At 38.1% G+C, this 23,018-nt stretch overlaps 1 protein-coding gene across 1 annotated transcript in view; it reads left to right on the forward strand.

Annotated features, from left to right (window-relative positions):
• The first annotated feature begins 5,061 nt into the window (after positions 1-5,061).
• Positions 5,062-23,018, forward strand: part of IL31RA (interleukin 31 receptor A) — a 36,011-nt gene continuing 18,054 nt past the window's right edge. The window contains exons 1-3 of the mRNA XM_069492376.1: positions 5,062-5,140; positions 12,288-12,439; positions 18,037-18,202. Of these exons, the coding sequence (XP_069348477.1) occupies positions 5,113-5,140; positions 12,288-12,439; positions 18,037-18,202 (346 nt within the window). The 5' untranslated portion in view covers positions 5,062-5,112. The remainder of the gene's footprint in view (positions 5,141-12,287; positions 12,440-18,036; positions 18,203-23,018) is intronic.

Consider the following 23,018-nt stretch of genomic DNA (forward strand, 5'->3'; position numbering starts at 1 on the left):
GGAAAAGCTGCCTCAAATCTTTTTCTCCGACTAATGGAGATCATGGACTTTTTAAGGAGGGGCCACATGCCTTCGGGAAGATCATGGTGTAACTAACAAGGGGCCACAGTGCATTGGGCACAGGTTGTGGGGACAGTAAATCTTGGCATCAGGAAGTCTGCCTAGGGGCCTGCAGAACCTCAACTCTTCTGTCTTGCAGAAAATCCACGATTTCTGGGGAAGGACTCAAAAGATCAAGTGGTTAGTTAAGGGAGAGGATATAAAAACATATAGGGATCTTTGCAATTTGTACGTGGAGCCAGTTACAACAAAGTCACAGGTAATGATGTCAGTACTGCAGTTTGTGGACTACATTCATAATAAAAGGAAATTCTAAATTTCAACAATAGGTTAGTGAAAATTAAAGATGTAAAAATTTCTCCATTTAAGTTTGTGGATCCATGAATTCTACTTATGGATCCTTTAAAGGTCTAGATCCCTGTTCTCGATGGTAGTATCAGCTTTCCCCATGAAGGGATGCTTCATTGGATGGGGAAATAGTAATATAAGGAGCAAGATTTATAAGATATGAAAGTATAGCTGAAGATAATTTCATAAATTTCTCTATTATACAATCTTCTGGGAAAAGAAAATTGTCGCTACGTAGGGTTGAAGTGTGGCATGGTTCAGCATTTTGTATTTTTTCACTTATGCGCACATCGTCTATTACCCAATTTTCAAGAGTGATTCTATCATTCGATACTTCACTGAGTATTTCATGAATACTTTATATTTGACTGGTGTTTTAATAATTTTTGCTTCTCAAGTTTTGCCTTTGAGTAAGAATGTAAAAAGTATTTCTTAAAAAGTATATTAATGGAGAAAACCCCCAAATTCTGTAAAATAATTTAAAGAAGTTTATTCTGAGCTGAATGTGTGTGACTGGCCCAGAGCACATGGCCTCAGGAGGTCCTGAGAAAATGTGTCCACAGTAGCTGGGTTACAGTTTGGTTTTATATATTCATGGAGACAGGAATTACACGTAAGACACTAAGTCAATACGTGAGGGGTGTACATTGGTTTGGGACATCTCAAAGCAGAGGTAGGAGTGGTGGGGTGGTGGCGGTGGTGGACTTACAGGTTATATGTGGGTTTAAATATTCTTTGATTTGCGATGGTTAAAGAAATGAAGCTTTGTCTAAAGGCTTGGCATGTTTTCACTTAAGGTAAGGATGTCTGTTAATCAGAGACAAGCCACCAGGCATTTACCAGAACTCGAGTGATCCGTTGATCTGTTAAGTATATACATGGCCTGTAGGTGTGGTTTAAGCTTTGTCTTGCATAGCTTTAGGCCTGTTAATGATTTAGTATCTTATTGTTACAAAGAATATCACCAAAAAGGGAGGGGGTCATGATGAGGTGTGTCTGACCTCCCGTCTCATGGCCAGCAACTCAACTTTAGGGTTTCTTTGGGGTTCCCTTGGCCAAGAAGGAGTCCATTCAGTCAGCTGGGAGGACTTAAGATTTTATTTTAATTCACAAGTAGAAATCTAGCTCTTCTAAGGGAATAATTGGAGCAATAGAGTTAGATTTTCTCTATGAATCTGATTAGGAGAACCTATCATACCTAGCAACTAACCAATAAATCTTTTTCTTGATCAGCCTATTTTCATAAAATGTTCAATGCTGGCAATATTTATTGTGTACTGAAATTGTTGTGTTTGTGTGTATGTGTGTGTGTTCCTTTAAAATTTATTTAGCTCTGCCAGCTAAGCCGGAGAACATTTCTTGCGTCTACTACTATAGGAAAAATTTAACTTGCACTTGGAGTCCGGGGAAGGAAACCAGTTATACCCAGTACATAGTTAAGAGAACTTAGTAAGTACAGAGCTTGTCTTTTACCAGCGGGGGTGAGGGGAGGAGACAGAGGCTCCTGATTCACTCATGATTCACATCATTTATGAAGTAAAACTTTTCTCAGTTATAGCTTCTGGGTAAGCACTGTGCACATCCTGTGTACATGTGGCTGGGGCGACGTCTTGGTTACTAGCAGCCATGAGGACGGGATCTGTGGCTGCAAGGGAGGGGAGGTATAGCCCCCTGATGACCTCCTCTTAGAGTTCCCACTTGGCTGAGATTAGTCACCAGTTATAAGCACAGTGGGAAAATATGTTCATTTACCATATTCAACTCTACCCCTCCTCTTTCCAGAATGCATTGTAAAACTGTTCATTCTCCCTGGATCCCGGTATAGTAAGTACAATTATAAACCCAGAACTAAGAGGCAGTTCACCCCAGTCCACCACTAATTTGCTATGTGACCCTGTCAAACTGTATTCCTCAGGACAGTGATTCCTCATTTTCCCCACAACCTCAAGCATCCCTTTTTATTAGAATAAAAAATTAATAATCTCTTGTTATAATTATGGCCCAAATCTTGTTGTTTTAGCAAGTATGTGGAAATTTTTTTTTTTAAATTTTGAATGTAGCTCATCAAATCCTTCCTTATTCCTTCTTGTTCCCCTAGGAATAAGGGGACCCACATTGGGAAACACTGTAAGATGATCTTTAGGCTTTTCTGTTTAAAAAAGTGAACCTATGGTTCCCAGTTTTCGTTTTGTTTTTTTAAACACAAGATCTTGTGTTGTAAGGGAAATCCACTTCATGCTTTACAATGGAAGAAAGGGAAAAAGTAAACAATATTCTTTGCGTCACTGATACAGCAACAAGGACCTATGTCAGAGAGATGCTTTCAAACAGGGGTCAGCAAACTTCTGTAAAGGGCCAGATAGTAAATATAGTAATATTTAGAAGGAGATCAGTCTCTGTCAAAACTATTCAACACTACTGTTGCAGTGTGAAAGCTGCCAGAGACAATATGTAAAACAGTGGGTGTGACTTTTCCAATAAAACCTTATTATGAACACTGCAGTCAAATTTTATATAATTGCACATGCCCCAAAGTATTCTTTTTTATTTTATTTATTTTTTCAACCATTTAACGTATAAAAACAGTTTTTAGCCTGTGGGCCGTACAAGAACAAGAGTTGGGCTATATTTGACCTGTAGGCTATAGTTTGCCCACCACTGCTTTAAAAAATAAGAATGATAAAGGCCCAAAAATCCATGGTCCAAATGACTTATCTTTTCCAGACTTGTTAGTTCTAGGCCCAATGTTGAACAGAACTTACAAGTAGAATGAAAATCTGGAAGCCTTGATAGGTTTACCCCTGTTTTTCTATTTTATAGAGACATTCCCCCTCCTCCTTTCCTCTCTCCCCATGGGTTGTCATTCTTATTACCAGCTGGATGTGTAGAAATGGGAAACCCCTGGTGTCCCCAGGCCTATACCCAGCCCCCTTTGATGGCCACAGGCCGGCTAGGCTCTCTAGGACTCCTAGTGTTTTGGTGAGTTTATCACTGAGAATATCTCTTCCACCCAAAACAGAAGGATATCCCACTGGATAGTCAACCTGAAAGTGCATCACAGTGGGTTAGTGATAAAGCAAAAATCCTACTGATGCCCAGAAACAATAGGAATGTGAAGTTTTGAATGAATGAATGAATTTTTCTTTAGAGAACAAGAGGAGTTGGGAATGCCTTCGTGGAGGTGGTAGTTTTTAAACTGAGACTTGAAGGAGGTCTAGAGCTGTGGAAAGATGAGAAAGGGCATTCCTCAAAGGTTATAACGTGAATAAATGAAAAAATATTCAACTATAGTAATAGTAATAATAATCACATCTCACATTTATTGACAATGTGCCTAACATTTTTAAAGTGGTTCATACGTATTAGCTCATTTCCTCCTCATACAACCCTGTGCTATAGGTATATTACTATCCTCACTGTATAGGTGTGAAAACTAAGGCACAGAAAGATTAAAGAACTTGCCCAAGTCACACAATTAATAGGGACAAAGCCAGGATTCAAACCTGGCCTGCTTCCAGAACCATGTTTGTAAACAGGACATAACACTATCCTGGGGGCCATTTTTGTGTTGTGCAATAACCATCAGAAACCCTCAAGGTCCTTACTAGTTTCAAGATTCCATGATTCCGTGTGTCCAAGCTCTGCTCCCTTCCCGCACCCCGGCAAGCACTGGCACCTTGCAAGGTGGGCCTCTTTCTGTTCTCAGCCAGCTCCATCTCCTCCACAATCCCCAGCACCATGTGGCCTGTAGTTATGCCCGCCCATCCAGTTCCCACTAATATGTGTACTTGTTTTCATTAAATTGCACCTTGATAGTATGTATCTGTCTATCGTCTATCCATCTATCTGGTTTAATGAGTTTTCTGAAAACAACATATACTAGTGTTCAAAAATTCAACCTGAAAAATATAAAGAATATGAAAAATTACCAAAAATTTCACTGCCAAATACAACAACTTTAACATTTTGATGATCTTTTTAGACATCTCTATGAATAATTATGTAAATATCTATATATATTTATATAACCATCATCATTCTATACATGATATACATCAGGTTTTTTTCACCAATAGAATATAAGTATCTTTCCATATCAATAAATATAGAGTATTAAAAACCACCATTTTAAATTCTATTTGTATATCTACCATAATTTATTTAACACTTTAATATATATATATAAATATATATCTTATATTTTTGTTTAAGAATAAATTTTCAAAGCTAGAATCTGGGATTTTCGGGAGCTATTCATTATTTCTTGCCAATAGGACATGCACTGTAAGTGTAGGTGGGCTTTGGTGGGCTTACAGCGTTCCCAGGAGGTCTCTGTGGCTCCTGAAGCATCTCAGGCAGGTAGAAAGCAGACTTTTACCTTTCCTTAGAAGTAAGGAAGGAATTTGGAGAGAGGGTAACTAAATGCTCGACTATACAGTTCTCAAGAGAAACCCAGAGTAAAACTAATAAATACTGCTTAAAACGTTAAGTATGGCTATGTTTCTAAACCATTGTACTAACCTCCTGTTGAATCACTTTTTCCTTGAAAGCTCTTATGGAAATAAAATTGAAAATTGTACAACCAATAGTTCTACAAGTGAAAATCGTGCTTCGTGCTCTTTTTTTCCTCCACGTGTAACAAACGTAGATAATTGCACCATTGAAGTGGAAGCTCAAAATGCAGATGGTGTAATTAAATCTGATATGACATATTGGAACTTAGATGCCATAGGTAAGTGTTATTTGCTATTCTTATATACTCTTTATTGAATGATTACCTCCTATTTTTAAATAAAGGAGTATCTAGACTCAAAAGTAGACTCAAAGCTCAAGGGTATAATAGGTATGTGTCATGGCTATATAGAAAATTCATCATCTTATTAAGAAATGAAGGGAGAGAGGGAAGAAGTAAAGGAGGGAAGAAGGAAGGAAGGAATTAACTAAATGAGAAAAAAGGAATGAGAGATATCTTGCTGGCCGTTGATTTCCTCTTGTAGTTTGTGCCATAAATTGTACTCCAAGAAACAAAAAAGTCTCTCTCCCCTGCCTCCTGCAAACATTACTGCTCATAAATGAAAAGAGTAAAATTCTTATTTTAAAAATGTCTCACTAACTTTTTCAAAGACTCATTTTTTTTAACCATTTACTTTTTAAATTACAGCCTTATTGTAATATCATTTGCCTATAAATTCACTATAAATGTAAGATATTTTTCTGGGCTCTCAATTCTATTCCATTGATCTATATTTTTGTCTTTAGGCTGTCACCATACTGTGATTACTGTAGCTTTATAATAAGTTTTGAAATTGAGAAAATGAGTCCTCCAACTGTGTTCTTTTTCAAGATTGTTTTGGTTGCTGGGTCTCTTGTATTTCCACATTTTAGGATTAGCCTGTCAATTTCTGCAGAGAAGTCAGTTGGGATTTTGATAGGGATATTGTCATCTTCATAATATAAAATCTTCCAATCCATGAACATGAATTATCTTTCCACTTATCTAGGCCTTCCTTAATATCTTTTATTCATTTATTATAGTTTTCAGTGTACAAGTCTTATACTTCTTTGGTTAAATTTATTCCTAAGTATTTTATTCTTTTTTGATGCTATTGTAAATGCAATTGCTTTCTTAACTCCATTTTCAGATTGTTCATTACTAGTATATACAAATACAATTGATTTTTGTATGTTGATTTGGTAATTGGCAATGTTGTTGAACTTGTTTATTTATTTTACTATTTTTTTGGTGGATTCCTTAGGATTTTCTGTATACAAGATCATGTCATCTGAAAATATAATTTTATTTCTTTCTTTGTAATTTGGATGCACTTTATTTTTCTTTCTTGCTTAGTTATCCTGTGTAGAATTTCCAGTACAATGTTGAATAGAAGTGGTAAGAGCAGACATCCTTTTCTTGTTCCTGATCTTAGGGGGGAAACATCTAATCTTTCATCATTAAATATGATGTTAGCTGTGGAATTTTATAAATGCTCTTTGTAAGTTGAGGAAGTTCCATTTTATTTATAGTTTGTTGAGTGTTCTGTTATCACAAATACGTGTTGGATTTTGTCACATGCCTTTTCTGTATCTATTGGGATGATCATGTGCTTTGTCATTTATTACAATGGTATATTATTAATACACTGACTGATTTTCATAAGTTAAACAAACCTTGTATTCCTGCAAGAAATCCCACTTGGTTATGGTGTATAATTCTTTTTATATATTACAGAATTTGGATTCCTAGTTTTTTGTTGAGGATTTTTGGTCCTATATTCAAAATGGATATTGATTTGTTGTTTTATTTTCTTATGATGTCTTTGGGGTTTTCTTGTATCAGTGTAGTACTGGCCTCATAGAATGAGTTGGAAAGTGTTTCTTCTTCTGTTTTGGGGAAGAGTTTATGAAGGGTTAGTGTTAATTCTTTAAACTTTTAGTAGACTTCATCAGTGAAGCTATCTAGGCCTGGGCTTTTCTTTGTAGGAAGTTTTTTGGCTTGGTTTCTTTTTAAAACTTTTTTTAAGAACTCCCTTTGGAAGGCTTACCCTACACTGTCAATATTGGTGTTACCTCATGGTGATAGACATGAAAGGGGACAAGACTATTCATTTTTTCTGTAAGAACCTTTACAATTATTATCTTTACTTTCTTAATATGAGTATATATTACTTTAGCAATTAAAAATATTAAAAAGTAAATTCAGTTACAAAGAAAACTCAAAACAAAACAAAATTTTCTAGTCCCTCTTTCAACTAGATTTAGTATCTATTTAAATATTCTGTGCTGCCACTGCTTAAAACTTAGAGTAAGAAGGAATTTTGGTCTAAATTAGAACAACACCATAGTTATAAAATTGATTTCTGAAGAAACTCTGTTTTTATAATCCATCTCTAGAGCCTGGTAAAGTGTTGCTAAATACTAAGATCTTTTTGGACTCTACTAATGAGATAAGAGAATTTAATAACAGAATAATAATAATAATTTTATAATTAGAACTTTTCTTATTTAAATTCAAGTGAGTAGGACTATGTGCTTTTAAGAACAAGTGAAACTAGTTTGGTTTCTAACTGAAGTATGCCCCTTTTTGGTTTACACTGGTAATTTGCTTAAACCTTTTTTCATAGATAATGCTAGGGTTTACTTTGATCCAGACTCTGACATAAATTATCACAATTAGTGGTATCTAAATAAATTTTGCTGTGTTTCACATTTGCCAGTTTTTGACTTAAAGTCTGTTTTGTCTGATATTAGTATACCCACCCCTGCTCTCTTACTATTTACATGGGACATCTTTTTCCATCTTTTCACTTTCAACCTATTTGTGTCTTTAGATCTAAAGTTAGTCTTTTGTAAACAGCATGTAGTTGGATCATTTTTTAAAAATGCTGCTGCTGATCTATGTCTTTTGATTGGAGAGTTTAAACCATTTACATTTAAAGTAATTATTGATAAAGAGGGACTTACTTTTGCTATTTTGTTATTTGTTTTCTGTATATTTTATAGTTTTTTTATCCCTCGTTTCTTCCATTACTGCCTTCTTTTGTGCTTAGTTGATGTTTTGTGGTGACATGTTTTTATTTCCTTCTCATTTCCTTTGGTATATTTTCTATAGATATTTTGTTTGTGGTTACCATCGGAATTACAGATAGTATCTAAATTTATAACAATCTAATTTGAATCGCTACCAACTTAACTTCAGTCATATACAAAACTCTACTCCTACACAGTTCGATTCCCCCCTCACTTTATGTTACTGATGTCACAAATTACATCTTTATCCACTGTATGCCAGTTAACATAGAGTTAGAATTATTTCTTATGCATTAGTCCTTTAAATTCTTTGGAAAATAAAAAGAGGAGTTATAAACCAAAATTACAATAATATTAGCTTTTATATTTGCTCATGTATTTATCTATGTCGAGATTTTTATATCTTCATCTGGCTTCAAGTTACTGTCTAGTGTCCTTTCACTTCAACCTGAAGGATTCCCTTTACCATTTCTTGTAGGGAAGGCCTACTGGTTATGAACTCCCTCAGCTTTTATTTACCTGGGAATGTCTTAATTTCCCCTCACTTTTGAAGAACTGTTTAGCCAGATATAGAATTCTCAGTGAACAGATTTTTTTCTTTCAGCACTTTAAACATATCATCCCATTGCCTTCTGGCCTCTAAGGTTTTTGCTGAGAACTTAGTTAATAATATTATTGAAGATCCCATGTATGTGATGAGTTGCATCAGTTTTGCTACTTTCAAGATACCACCTTTGTCTTTCTACAGTTTGGTTGTAATGTGTCTTAATGTGGGTCTCCTTGGGTTTATCCTTTTTGGGATTCATTAGGATTCTTGGATTTGTAGATTCATGTATTTCATCAAATTTGAGAAGTTTTTGGCCATTATTTCTTCAAATAATCTCTCTGCCCTTTCCTCTCCCTCTTCTTTCAAAGACTTTCAAAACATGTATGTTGGTCTGCTTGGTCCTGTCCCACAAGTTCTTTAGGCTCTACTCACTTTTCCTTATTCTTTTTTCCTTTATGCTCCTCAGGCTCAATACTGTCAGTTGTTCTATCTTCAAGTTTGCTGATTTTTTCTTCTGCCTGCTCAAATTTACCCCTCTAGTGAATTTTTAAAAATTTCAGGTATTGTAGTTTTCAGCTTCTGAATTTCTGTTTGATTCCTTTTTATAATTACTATCTCTTGTTGATATTCTCATTTTGTTCATGGATTGTTTACCTGATTTCCTTTAGTTCTCTGTCCATGTTTTCTTTTAGCTCTTTGAGCATATTTAAGACAATTGTTTTAAAGTCTTTTTCTAGAAAGTCTGGTGTCTGGGCTTCCTCAAGGACAGTTTCTGTTGATTTATTTTGTTTATTTAAATTGAACTATGTTTCCCTGTTTCTTTGTATGCCTTGTAATTTTTGTTATTGTTAAAAATTGGGCATTTGAAAAAACAGCCACCTCTCCTACTCTTTTCAGAATGTCTCTGTGCTGCGGCAGTCCTTCACACATAAGCTGGGTTTACTCTGATCCTAGGGAGCAGCCTAAAGTGAAAGCTTAAAGTCTTCTCAGGTCTTTTCTGAGCATGCGTCTTGCCTCGGCCTATATGGTGCTTTCTCAATTATCTTGAATACATAGCTGCTTTTGAATGTCTTAATTTATCAAAGAGTCTCATGCAGTTTCCCCTTAGGACTTTGTCATTCTATTGTATGTCTCCATCCATAATCCCTCTCCCCAGGTTTCTGTGAGTCTGTAGTCTCCCTGAGGCTTTTATGAGCAGAGCCTGCCACTTTTCCTGCCTGAAATTCAAGTTAGGCAAAACAGAGACTGGTCCTTTAGTCTGCACTCAGACAGGTTAGAATGTTGTAAATAAGTTCCTCTCTGCTTTCTCCAGTTGGAGGAAAGGAACTAGGAATTGGGCTGCCACCTTCTCCATACCAAGACCACTGATGTGCCTGGGAGGGGGTGGGGCAAGGGCAAATAAGACAGCCACAAAACTTTTTTCCTACCACTGTGAAGGCGACTTTTTCTTGATTAGGTGTTTATAGTTTCTGAAAACCTTGAACTGGTTTCCAGAGCTCCTACAAGATTAGTTCAGCCAGCTTCTGTCTTTTTTTTTTTTTAATTTTCCATGGGGGTACAAGAACTCAGAGCTGCCTAGTCTATCATTTTGCTGATGTCACTCAATATCCATCAGTTCTTAATGATCTATTCTGAGAGCCATTTTTAAGCAGAGGAAAAATTAATAATTTATGTCTCCTTGATGATAGAGCTATAGAGTTGAATGGAGATATAACAAAAATTTGTGTTTACTCTGACTGAGGTAGTCTAGTGTAGTGGTAGGAACTCTGGTGTGGATGCAAATTAATCATAGTTTGGCGTTTTATTAGAAAGTTATTTTAAATCTCAGTTTAAATCTTTTTAAATGTCAGTTTTGGCCAGGTTTGGTGGCTCATGCTTATAATCTCAGCACTTTGGGAGATTGAGACTGGAGGATTGCTTGAGCCCAGGAATTCAAAACCAGCTTGGGCCACATAGTGAGACCTTGTATTTGCAAAAAAAAATTTTTTCCCTGATCATCACCTAAATGCACATTTGGGAATGACGCCAATTTGGTATCAGACTGAGGTGGGGGGGGAGGGGGAGGGGATGGGTGTATACGTACATGATGAGTGCATTGTGCACCATTTGGGGAATGGTCACGCTTGAATGTGCTGACTCGGGGAGATGGGGGTGGGGGGAGGGGATGGGGGTATAACTACATGATGAGTGCAATGCGCGCTGTCTGGGGAATGGACACGCTTGAAGCTCTGACTCGGGGGAATGGGTGGTACATGGGCAATATGTATAACCTGAACTTTTGTACCCCCATAATAACCTGAAACAAGAAAAAAAATTAAAAAAATTTTAAAGAAAACCTCAGTTTTATCCTCTATAGAATGGGTATAATGTTAGGTTGTTGAGAGGAGTCAACAAAATGATTCACCTAAAAAAAATACTTATCAGGTGCTCAATAAATATCAATAATCTTAGAGAAATCCCTAATGTCTGTTGTCTACAGCTCTGCCCACTGAGTGGTCACATAGATTAATGACCACCCTTCAGTTCCAGCATAAGTACACATTATTTTTTGAGTAGCCATCACGGGCTTTCTGAATATTTTTACCCAGTTAACATTTTTAAGTTGATGGCTCTAAGTAGAGATTTTGCTCTCCAAAATCTTTCAGGAATTGCAAAGATTAAGAAGATGATAATGTTCAATTCTAGCTAAGCAAGGGTATGGTGAAATGGGTATTCATACACTCTTGATGGAAACTGAAATTGGTGTAGCCTTTCCGGAAAGCAAAATGGCACTGTGTGGCAGCAGCCCTAAAAGTGTTCATGCCCTTCTACCCAGTCAGCCTATCCTAAGGGGGTCTAGTGAAAACATCAGAGATGCAGAGAAAGATTCAACCATCATCTGTTTATTCACCTACTTAATAAATATTTGATACTTGCTAAGGTCAAACATTTGTTAATTCTAGACTCTGTGAGCAAGACCAGCTTCTGTGCTCAAGAAGCTTTAAATTAAAAATTATAAACACTATGAATATGCAATAATAGAGCAATGATCAAAAAAAAATTATTCATCCATAAGGTGGAATATTATGAAGCTTTAAAAAATAATGTTTTGAAGAATTTTTAATAGCAGTGCATATATGCTGATTGCATAACGTTACTTAAAAAAACAAAAGCTTTATTTAGCATAATATCAATTTTGTTTAAAAGATATGCAAATAATTACATAGAAAAAAAGCCTGAAAGGAAATATACCAAAATGTTAATGAGGATTATCTCTGGGTGATGGTATTTTGGATGATTTTAAGTTTTTCTTTGTATTTTTCCATATTTAAAATTTTTTCTGTAATAAGCATATGCTACTTTTATAACAAGAAAAATACATATTTTCAAAGAGAGAAATTTGGGGCTAGAATGTTTGCAGTGTGCAAGGAAAATGAGAGGTGCTTTCTAGCACCTAGGAGTGAAGGGAAGAGAGGCCTAGGGGAGGGTAAATAAGAGAAACAGCCTACTTTCTGGTTCTGTGGTCCCTTGTTACCTCTCATGTGTTTGGCGTAGGATATGACCCGATCAATAATAGGCTGATTTGCAGAAAAATCACAGGAATGTATTCTTTTTTTCACTGGGCGTTCCTTTTTCTGGAGGTGCTGGGGTGAGAGGTGGCATTCCTTTTGTACTGCCTTGCAAATGCCATCTGCATTTAGCAGACCACAAAATATGCACTATCGTTTTCTTTCTAGACTTATTTTTCCCCCCAATTTTGGGTGGATGCTATAAGCACGGTCTCTTCTCTCTGCAAATATGAGAACTATATGATTTTTATTTTCAGCGAAAACCGACCCACCTGGGATTCTCAGTGTGAAACCAGTTTTGGGTATCAAACGAATGGTTCAAATAAAATGGAAAAGGCCTGAGTTGGCACCTGTTTCATCTAATTTAAAATACAAACTTCGATTCAGGACAGTCAATAGTACCCGCTGGGTAAGTTATGCCATTGTAATCTTCCTATTAGAGGACCCGAGGAAGAGAATCATTGATGACGTTTGTTGAACCGGAATTGTTTTCACTTTCTACATTGGAAATAGAAGAGAGACGATACTGAGCACTTTCCTTCGCAATTTCCCATTTGGACCTTTTAGATTGGAAAAGAGTTCTACCATAGGCATTTTGCCTTCTGAGCACAGGGACATATTACAGAGTGAGAGACTTACTTTTGTATTCCATCCAGGTTTGTGTCTAGCTGTGTTGGCTGCCAGAGATTCTGTGGTTTGGCCATTTTATTTTTAATTTTTCCAACCTTTCATAAAATTGTGAAGTATAACTCACATTGAGAAAAGTGAACAAAACACCAATATTGCATTTAATAAATTATTATTAAGTCAGTGCTCATGTAAAAACCACTGAGGTCAAGAATAGAACCTTTCCAGTATACCCCTACTCCCTTTAGAGCCATTGTTCTGATTTTCATGGTAATCACTCTTTGCTTTTATTATGGTTTCACTATTTAAGCCTGCAGCCCCGAAAAACGTAGTTTAAAGGACTCTCCTTGACACCCAGGATGGAGGAATACCCAGTAGAAATATATGAGGAACCTATAAATGGAATCCATACATTTTGTATTTTTTAATGTTTGGCTTCTGTCTCTCAATATTGTGCTTTTAGGGCTGAGTATAGTGACTCACGTCTGTAGTCACAGCATTTTGGGAGGCTAAGGTGGGAGGATTGCTTGAGGCCAGGAGTTCGAGACCAACCTGGGCAGCACAGTGAGACCCTGTCTCTAAAAACAATTTTTAAAAATTAGCCCGGCGTGGTGGCATGCACCTATAGTCCTAGCTACTCAGAAGTCTGAGGCAGGAGGATCATTTGAGCCTAGGAGTTTGAGGTTGCTGTGAGCTGTGATTGTGCCACTACACTCTAGCCTGGGTGACAGAGCAAGGCCTTCTTTAAAAAAAAATTATGCTTTTAAGATTTATTCATGTTATATAATGCTGTAGTTCATACATTTTCATTGCTGTGTAGTACTGCATTATATGAACACAGTGGAATTGTGACTTTAATTTTCATTTGCCCGACTTTTAATGATGTTGCACACCTTTTTCATATGTTTATTGGCCATTTGGATTCCTTCTTTGTAAAGTATTGACTTAAGCCTTTTACACATTTTTTTCTATTGGATGGTCTGCTTGGTTTTTAATTGACTTGTAGGCATTCCTTATATATTCTATTTATGAGTCTTTAATTTGTTATATGTGTTGCAAACATCTCTTACTATGTGGTATGTCTTTTCACTCTCTTAATGGTGACTTTCGATGAACAGAACTTCTTAATTTTTGTACTGTCAAATTTTATCAGCCTTTTTCTTTATTCTTAATATCTTTGGTGTCTTAAGAAATCTTTTCTTCCTTCAAAGTCCAGAAGATATTTCCTATTTCCATCAATGCAGCCTGAAATTATATCACCTTTTTTTGGTAACCATCTCATATTATTGACTCTTAATCAATTATTAGCTAATTAAATCATTAAGAGTCCACCACACCAAGATTTGTTGGTAAAACACATCTCCACTACCTTATAATATGTTGGCTTTTAACCCAAGTTCAGGAGTTTTATTTATTCCTATTGGATTTCTTAATGTTGATCTTATCCATCATTTCAGCCCATTTAGAATCTTTATTCAGTCACCCAAAACTTATAGTTAACTCTTTACTTTCTAACTTTTCAGTATCTTCAGATTTGATAACACTTACTTCTTCACCTTTATCTAATTATTGATAAAAATGGTGACTACATCAGAGCCCTATGGGAAACCAGTAGAGGCCATCCAGAGACTCAACCCACCTTTCAGTGTGATCATTTATTCAGGCTTCTGTGAATATACCTAATTACCATTATAGTCATTCAACCTACTTTTTTCCTCTTGTCCGGGAGGCCATCATGAGACTCTTTCCTTTGTGGAAACCCACAGACACCATGTCTATTGCTTGCTATCCTAGTCTAGAATTCCTTCAGAAAAGAAAATTGGTTAAGTTTTACTTGTCCTATGTTTAGAGAGATGATGTTGGCCACTCCTCCCAGCTTCCTAGCTAAGCCGGCTCTGCCACCATTCCCCTTGAACCTGACTACAGGTGACAGTAAACTCATTGATTCGCAGTTTGGGAAACCCCTAGGCAGAGTAGTCCCCAGCACAGCACAGCTTCCTTCATACCACATGTCATGGTCTCAGTGAACTGAAGGAACTTCTGGGGTCATCTGCTGGCTGGGAATCCTGGATTCTTTCTGTTTGTCTGAGTCACTATAGCTGCTGGGGTTGGATTCAACAAGAAAAACAAACCAGGTCCTGTGTCCCCTGGACACATGTATAGCACTAAGGGCAACAAGTATAAACTACTCCAGCTCTCGGCATCCTGTGCCCCACCCCTTCGACAGACTCACCCGCATCTTTGCCGCCTTCCTTCCAGTCCCCAAGGTAAGATGTCCTTCCTCCTGTTCTCCTGGAGGACATGGGAAGGAAGGTGGAGTGTGCAGCCAGTACCCCCTCTCCTTTCAGCTTTCGAAGACAGGCAAGTCTCCCCAGCTCTAAACCCAGCTCTTTCCAACCATCTGTCAGCGGTTCCCACTGCTGTTTTTTTTTTTTTTTTTCTGACACAGAGTCTTGCTGTGTTGCCCTGGCTAGACTGCTGTGGCGTCAGCCTCGCTCACAGCAACGTCAAACTCCTGGGCTCAAGCAATCCTCCTGCCTCAGCCTCCCGAGTAGCTGGGAATACAGACATGCGCCACCATGCCTGGCTAATTTTTTCTATTTTTGGTAGAGACGGGGTCTCGTTCTTGCTCAGGCTGGTCTCCAACTCCTGAACTCAAACAATCCTCCTGCCTCAGCCTCCCAGAGTGCTGGGATTATAGGTGTGAGCCACTGCACCCGACCAGCTTCCCCCTGTTGATGGAAGGAAGTCCAGGTCCTTAACCCTCTGAGACCTGGCCCTCGCAACCCCTTCAAGCTCATCTTTCACCTTGCTCTTGCCTCTATGGTGATTCTGAAATGCTTGTTTCCCCTGCATCATGTTGTCTCAGTATTCTGTGCCTCTCTCTAGAACATCCTCTGCTTTTGCACCTCTGCTTCTGCCCCAATCTATTCATCTTTCAGAACTCAGATCTGGGATATTTCTTCTGAGAGCCAGAGCTGGTGTCCCTTCTCTGCATGCCTCACCTCTGTCATTGCCCTTAACAATGAACACGTTTAAACTTGTCTCTGTCCCAATTAGACTGTAAGTTCTTCAAATGCAGTAACCTTGATTTTCATCTTTGTTTTCCCTTTGCCTGGCACATGCCTGTGCTAATAAATGTTTATTTAAACTAAGCCATGTAAAACTATTCCTGAAATCCCAAAATGTCCTTGATAACAAGACCCACATTTGTATGAGAGTATATGAGTTGCAAAGTGCTTTCTTACCCTCCAAATTATTTAAACCTAGCAAATATCCTATAAATGAGGCCTTATTGGCCACATTTTTACAGATTAGGAAATTGAGATGTGGCAAGCTTAAATGATCTATCCAAGATCATAAGGTTTGTAAGTTGCAAACCTAAGCCCACGTTTTCTGACTCCAAGTTTGTCATTCATGTGACCATACTTAGCACCTCCAAGTCTTCCTGTGGTCCTAGTCTAAAGGGCTTGCACCTTTACATAATGAAACCACGTGAACATCCTGGAAAGGGATCTCAAGACTGTTTTACGAGTTTGATTTAGGCTTTGCACCAAAACTTCTGACTCATCTCCTAAGACAAACACTTTGGCTTAGTTAGGATTTGGCACAAAGTATAGATTATAGAAGCAAACCTGATGAAACTAATTAATGTTTTGGTATGGTTCTATTGCCTGTGTCAAGTTGTGAAAGGTTTGGATCTAAGCCTGTATATACAGGATCCGTTGATCCTGGACCCTTTGAGGGCCAAAGGCACCTCAGCTAGATAAAAAGCCAAGATAAAAGGAGCCTTAAAGACTTATTGTTTGAAAGACTGAGGAGCTTTTTTTGTTTCCTCTGAGGCTGGGACTGGGAAGAACAGGCTTTCGTAGCTACATTAGGCAGAGCTCTTTGAGCATGAACGTGGTGAGAACCACCAAGCAGGCCAAGCATGTGGCTAAGGGTAAGAGCAAAGCAGGAGGAAAAATTAGAAAGATTTAAAAAAAAATCATGTATTTTTAAAAGCATGAAAAGTAAAGGAGCATTATTAGGATTCCTTACACTTGCTGTTTGGATTAGTATGTTGAGTTACATACGGAGGACACCATGTGATTGGGCCTCTCCTAATGGTTTTGATCCTGTTCCAACTGGACCCCCTAATGACAGATTGTCCCAAGTTATGCTCCCCACAACCCTACGTGTTGCCACAGGGGTGGTTTGAAGAGGATGCTCAGGGAACAGGGATTCAGCAACAACACCGCCATCACCACTGCTTGCTGCGCCCCATCTCACTAGGCTGGGGGTTCAGAAGTGTCCATCTGTAGCTGGGATGCTCGGCTTTCTGCCACAGACGCACACACTCCTTTTGCCCAATTTCCTTTAGGCTCAGGAGCTGTAATTAGGTACTCATTTTCACAGCTTTCACACAGATGTAGGAAATATCAGGACTTCCTTCTCCGGCAGCGTTCCATGGGACTATGCTGTGTGCACACTAGCAATATGGACATGCCTATAAGTGCAGTTTATTTTTATCAGCACCATATAAGTTTCATAAGCCAATGGCTGAAAGTTTATATTGCAGCAACGATGACTGTGCTCAGAAAGGGATAGCTAAATTTTTAGTTTCTCTTAGAGGGCTGGGTCCAGGAGGGACTTTGGAAATTATATAAAGCAACACCTTCATTTTACTAATGAAAAACTGACCTCAAGAGAAGAGAACTGATTTATTTACCTCTCCCCTCCCCAAGAGAGTGTCAAAGTGAATTTATACATCCAGGCTGTTGAGACTTTCCATAGCTTGACTGACTGGTCACCCAAGGATCAACAGTTTGAAAGGAGAGATTTGGGCAAAGGGAAAGAGCCTAGGAGTAAAGAAATCTGTGTTCTGGTTCTAGTTCTGTTGATTATTTAACTTTCATTTAAATGGTCATTTAACTTTCCTGGGTGTCAGTCATGACATGAGGATTGAATTTGATGCAGCTAAGGTCTCTGTCCCCTGCTGTTCTATGAGGCTGTATTTCTAGGTGTTGGAGTCACCTCCTAGGTCCAGGTTGCCCCGGGTCACGGGGCTCTGCCTTGCATCTTCCAGAACAGCAAGCAGGAGGGCTCTGTTCACGCAGACCAGCCCAGAGGCCGGAATCTCTACCCTACACGCTTAGAGGCAGGAAATGGGGAGGGAGGTGGTTTATGGGGAGATTCATATCTGTTTAGGTGCCAGTTGTTCCCAGACACATGTGGAAGTTTATTTATGAAAATTATATATTTAATATTTTAAAATTTGAGATAGAGTGTTACTAGTTCTGAAAAAGTAAGAGAGCATTAGATAATGAAGAAGAAAAATGGAACGAATGATAACATGTGCTGTCTCCATTTCAGCTGAGGGTTGTCTCTGTCTTGTAGATGGAAGTCAACTTCACGGATGACTGTTCCAATACAGACCAAACCTACAACCTCACAGGGCTGCAGGCTTTTACGGAATATGTCATAGCTCTGAGATGTGTGGCCGAGGAGTCAAGTTTCTGGAGCGCCTGGAGCCAGGAAGAAGTGGGAACAACTGAGGAGGAAGGCAAGCTGCTCCCTGTCGTTTCTCCTCTGCCCGCTGTGGTGTAGGGCTCTGCCGGGGGCTAGATTGGTGGGTTTTGTCACATGCCCCAGTCGGGAATCATGGGCGTGGGGAGTGTTCACTGTGCCCACCTGAGCCCCTGTGGGTGAGCCTGCACTGCTCTGCTGGTGCTGGGCACTTGTGCAGCTCCGTGTCCCAAAGACAAAGGATTGCATCTTTAATACTCTTATACGGTCCTTATAGTAATACTGTACATGAAGTAGTATCATATCACTTAAATGTATCCTATGATAAACTAAAGAGATATACTGTAAACCCTGGAACTACTACTCAAAAAATAAAGATATAACTAATGAAAGGGGAAAAAAAGGTCACATCTTTAATGACAGTGAGAAGGAAAGAGCCAGGGACTGCACACTGATTGAGCGCTTACCATGAGTCACGTGTGGCCAGTAAGAGCAATGCTTCTGGCCACTGGGCTTGGTTTAAATTCCAAGCTGGCCCTGCAATGACTTTGGGCAAGATACCTAATTTCTAAGTCTACTTTAAGCTGTTTCCTCACTATTTATTCCTCTTTTCTGTATTGAAATATAATTTGCAAATTGAATTTATAGTAGTACCTCCTTTTTAGTGTTATTTTAAAGACTAAATGAAATAATGTGTGTAGCCCATAGTAAACATTCATTAAATGCTAGATTTCCTATTCTTACTACTTATTCTATTGTTATTATTAATCCTCCTAAGAGCTCCATAAAATATGTAGTCACTCCCTAGGGAGTTGAGTTTCAGAGATGTTAATAAACAGCTCGGGTCACTCAACATGTGTTATTGTTCTCAGGAGCCTTACCCAGTGCCCGATCCCCAGTAGATGATCAATAAATGATGAATGTATTAGTTTCCTATTGTTGCTGTAACAAATTACCACAAATTTAGTGGCTTAAAGCAATACAGATTTATTCTCATGGTTCTGGAAGCCAGAAGTTCAAAATCAGTTTCCCTGGGCTAAAGCCAAGGTGTCAGCAGGGTTGTTTCCTTCTGGAGACTCTGAGTGGAGAATGTTTCCTCACCTTTTCCCGCTTTTGTGGTAGCCTGTATTCTGTGGCTTGTGGTTCCTTTCTCTAGTTACAAAGCTTATAATTCCACCATCACATTACCTTTTTCTCCTCTTCTGTGTCAAATCTCTCTGCCTCCTTCTTACAGGACCTTTGGATCACATTTAGGGCCCACTTGGATAATCCAGGATACTGTCCCCATCTCAAGATCCTTAACTTATTCACCTCTGCAGAGTCCCTTTTTCCACATAAGGAAATATTTGTAGGTTCTGGGGACTAGGACCTAGGGATCTTTGAGGGCCATTTTTCAGCCTAACACAATGAACGAATGACTCATTAGATGAATACTTGGTGATTATCTACACGTTGTCTTCTGAATTATGGAAAGAAATACAAAAATGTCCATCCTTCTAACCTTGCTCTGAGGCTCTCACCTTGTTTATGAGGTGTAGGTTCTAAAATGTGAATCCCGCCATGCTCATGATTTCAGGTGGTTGTGGGGATACTCACATTGTAATAGAAAACCAGATTTCAGTCTCATACCCAAGTCCCACGTTGGTCTCAGGTAACATCTGGGGTCAGCCTCTGTGCTTCCGGCTCCACATATTTTATTCCTCTGGATCTTGGTTGAGTATCCCACAAGCCTAAGTATTGACAGATGTTTGGTGTGTTCACTCCTATAGTCAGATATCTGGAACCAATTTGATGCCTTCTGAATTTTGTATTCCCCACTGGGGATGTTTGAGCAAATAGTCCTCTTCCTTTGCCTACCTTTCAGCAGGTGGTCTGGGAACCAAGTAGTGCCTCAGGCGTGATGGTACTTTGCCCAGCTCTTCTCCCCTCTGTGGCTGTCCCTCTTCTCTCCAGTAATGTCCTGGTGCCATTATGGCTCAGAGCCTCAAGCCTACTCAGCTCATGACAGTACAGCCACTCCCTGATGTCAGCCCTCAACTTGTTTTGCTGCCAGAAACAAGATTTGCTATTTTATCTGATTTATTAGTTCAGCTAGCTTTGTTAATTAGCAAACACCAGACGCTGGTGTTCTCTGTGTACTTTTCTAATTAAAGTAAATCAATACTTACTTGTCAAAGTCACCACTAGAAAAATTTTGCTTTTGTTTTTCTTCATTTTTTCAGGATCCCAGAGGAAATCCCCACACCCAGAAAATCCTAATTTCTTCTTCCAATTCATAAGCCATTTTCCTATTTCAATGAAATGCCAGTTGTTTAATGCATACCACCTCAAACCTTCTAATTGTTTGAAAACTTGTATTCTAAGTTGAATGTGAAGCTCTACCTATTTTCTTTCGGATTTCAAACATAGTGATTATTAGAGTTATTTACCTACATTTAGTCATTTGAATATCTACTTACTACATGATGAAGATATAATTTGATTCAAATCCTGGCTTTATTACTTAAAAGCTTGTGATATTGGACAGTTGCTTAATTTCTCTGGGCTTCAGAAATAGGAACAATAACATTGCTATCAATAACTACAGGGTAGTAGGGATTAAATGAGATAATTCAGTAATTCACTTGCTAAAAGTTAGCTGTTTTTATTGTTGGTTTTTAATGTGTCTGATTGGTAGTGGTTGTGGGGAAACCCATATTGTAATAGAAACAGTATAGTATCTGATTGAAACTATACCAGTCCAGACAACTGATGCCTTTGAATATGTAGATATTTTGGTTGATTTGTAAAACTTTAATTTTGTCTTTTTCATAAATACAGAGTTATTACTTTTCATCCTTTGGTTAAATTGCAAATCCATTATAAACTCATGGTTAATGGAAATTTGGCTGTAATATTTGATAACTGTAGAAGATTTACATACTAGTCAGGCAGTGGTTTTACAAAAAGCTGCATATATGGAAAGTGTATATTGGGAAGACTGTTTCTCTTTGGACAATAACTGCAGGAACTAGTGGCCCCAGTGAAAGGGGAAAATACCCAATTAAACTCAATTCATTATTACCATCTACTAAAACTAAATGGGTGCCTACGTGCTAAATCTAAGAAGAATTTCACTCATATTTCTGGTCTAGTACCCGTGATGCTTATTTGAGAATCAGTTTATTTTTGCCTATGTCTGTCCTTGAGATGAATATTTAGGACTGGATAGGAGTGAATATTTTGTCTTTAGATTTTTTTTTTCTTACTCTCAAAATTATTATCCCTGAGTTTGACTTTCCACATGACGGGAACAGAGAGATTCTGCAAGTTAGAGACAGAGCAAGAATCCCTCTAATTCTGTGGGTTACCCTTGACGTTCTAATGACTGTCACCTTCTGGGAAGACTGTCTTCTGGGAGGAACTTAGCCACTGCTTACACCTCACTGAAATCAGCCTGCTGTTCCCTGTGTGAGAAAGTTGAGTCCTGGCTATCCTGTCCTTCTGATTCGATAAAAACCTTTGGGAAATCAGAAAACTCCTGGCAGAGCTTTTAAGATACACCTCAGTGGGATTCTGATGAGGTCATATATAAAGTCTAAACAGTTCCAATCACCTTATAAGCAATTTAAATGGAATTAAAATAGGTCTCATTGAAAGACCCTGGGCCTAACAGCTAGACTGTGTTAACCACACTTCAACCTCTGCAAGAGTGGTTGTAGAAATGTGACTCTCCATTGATGACAAAACAAGGTATTAACTTAACTGCCCTTTGGTACATTTTCCTACATTATAAGGTTATCTTTAATTGGAGTTCAGTAATTTCACTGAATTCACCTAATTTCACCTAAAGTTAAAAAGATTCCCTGAAGACAATTTCTCAGTACTAAAATAGTTTAGATCTTGGCCTGGGTGGTAGACCTCATTCTTTGTGGACCTGTTTACAGTATCTCCAGCATATGACTTCCTCGAGAAAGGATTCAGAGTGCAACAACTGAAGCTTCGATTAGGGACAGTGACTCTCTTTTCCAGATTGCAAGCCACTAGCCTTCTGGACAGTTCTCTGTGATTTCCTCTTGTGGTTAAAGTGTGTGAGTCATTCTTTAATCAGCATCGTAGCATTTTGGCATTTCAGGCGCATGCCAAGACATTCAACTGTAAATTGCCAATGACCCATCCTTGCCAAAACTTGCTTGAGACATATTTGAGATACATAGTTCAGAGATTAAGTGAAAAATAAATTCCTTGTTTTTGTCAGTTTTATCCCTGCAAGGTTAGATCAACAGAAGCTTGTATGCTTGTACAATGTTGTCTTAGACTATATTGTTTACTGAAAAAAGCTATAAGCCAGGATTTGTGCTCTGGCATTTTATAGGAAACAGCCACAACAAATCTATGTATATTATATTTCTGTGCTTTTGCTCAACTGGGATTGCAGAAATTAGCCTTTTTGTTACCCTGTGTCCTTTTTGAAAGGATCCAATGATAATTTCTATTTATGAATTCAGTGTTCATAGCCAGAAAATAATTGCCTCTTCATATGAATTTATGAATTTCTATGCTTCCTTTTTATTGGACCATGAGAAATATGCAGCTCAATGTGATTCTTTTTTAATCTTTCTGCAGGGAAGACCAGCATTGAATTTAGAGTTCAGGGAGGGACCCAGTAAGGGTTATTTGTTCCTATCTTACTTAGTTTTTTCTTATATTTTATAACATTCTAAGTATGCAGTTCCATTTTTTTTGGAAGTAGATATGGTATAAATTATGTAAATATATATGTATCTCCTTGTCAGTAATCTGTGTCAGTCCCAGCTTTAATGTAGAGAGATGTTAGATCTAGAGAACATGAGATGGTCACATTTTGATCCAGA

Source organism: Eulemur rufifrons, chromosome 17, assembly GCF_041146395.1.
Source record: "Eulemur rufifrons isolate Redbay chromosome 17, OSU_ERuf_1, whole genome shotgun sequence".
In the NCBI taxonomy this organism is placed as follows: domain Eukaryota; kingdom Metazoa; phylum Chordata; class Mammalia; order Primates; family Lemuridae; genus Eulemur; species Eulemur rufifrons.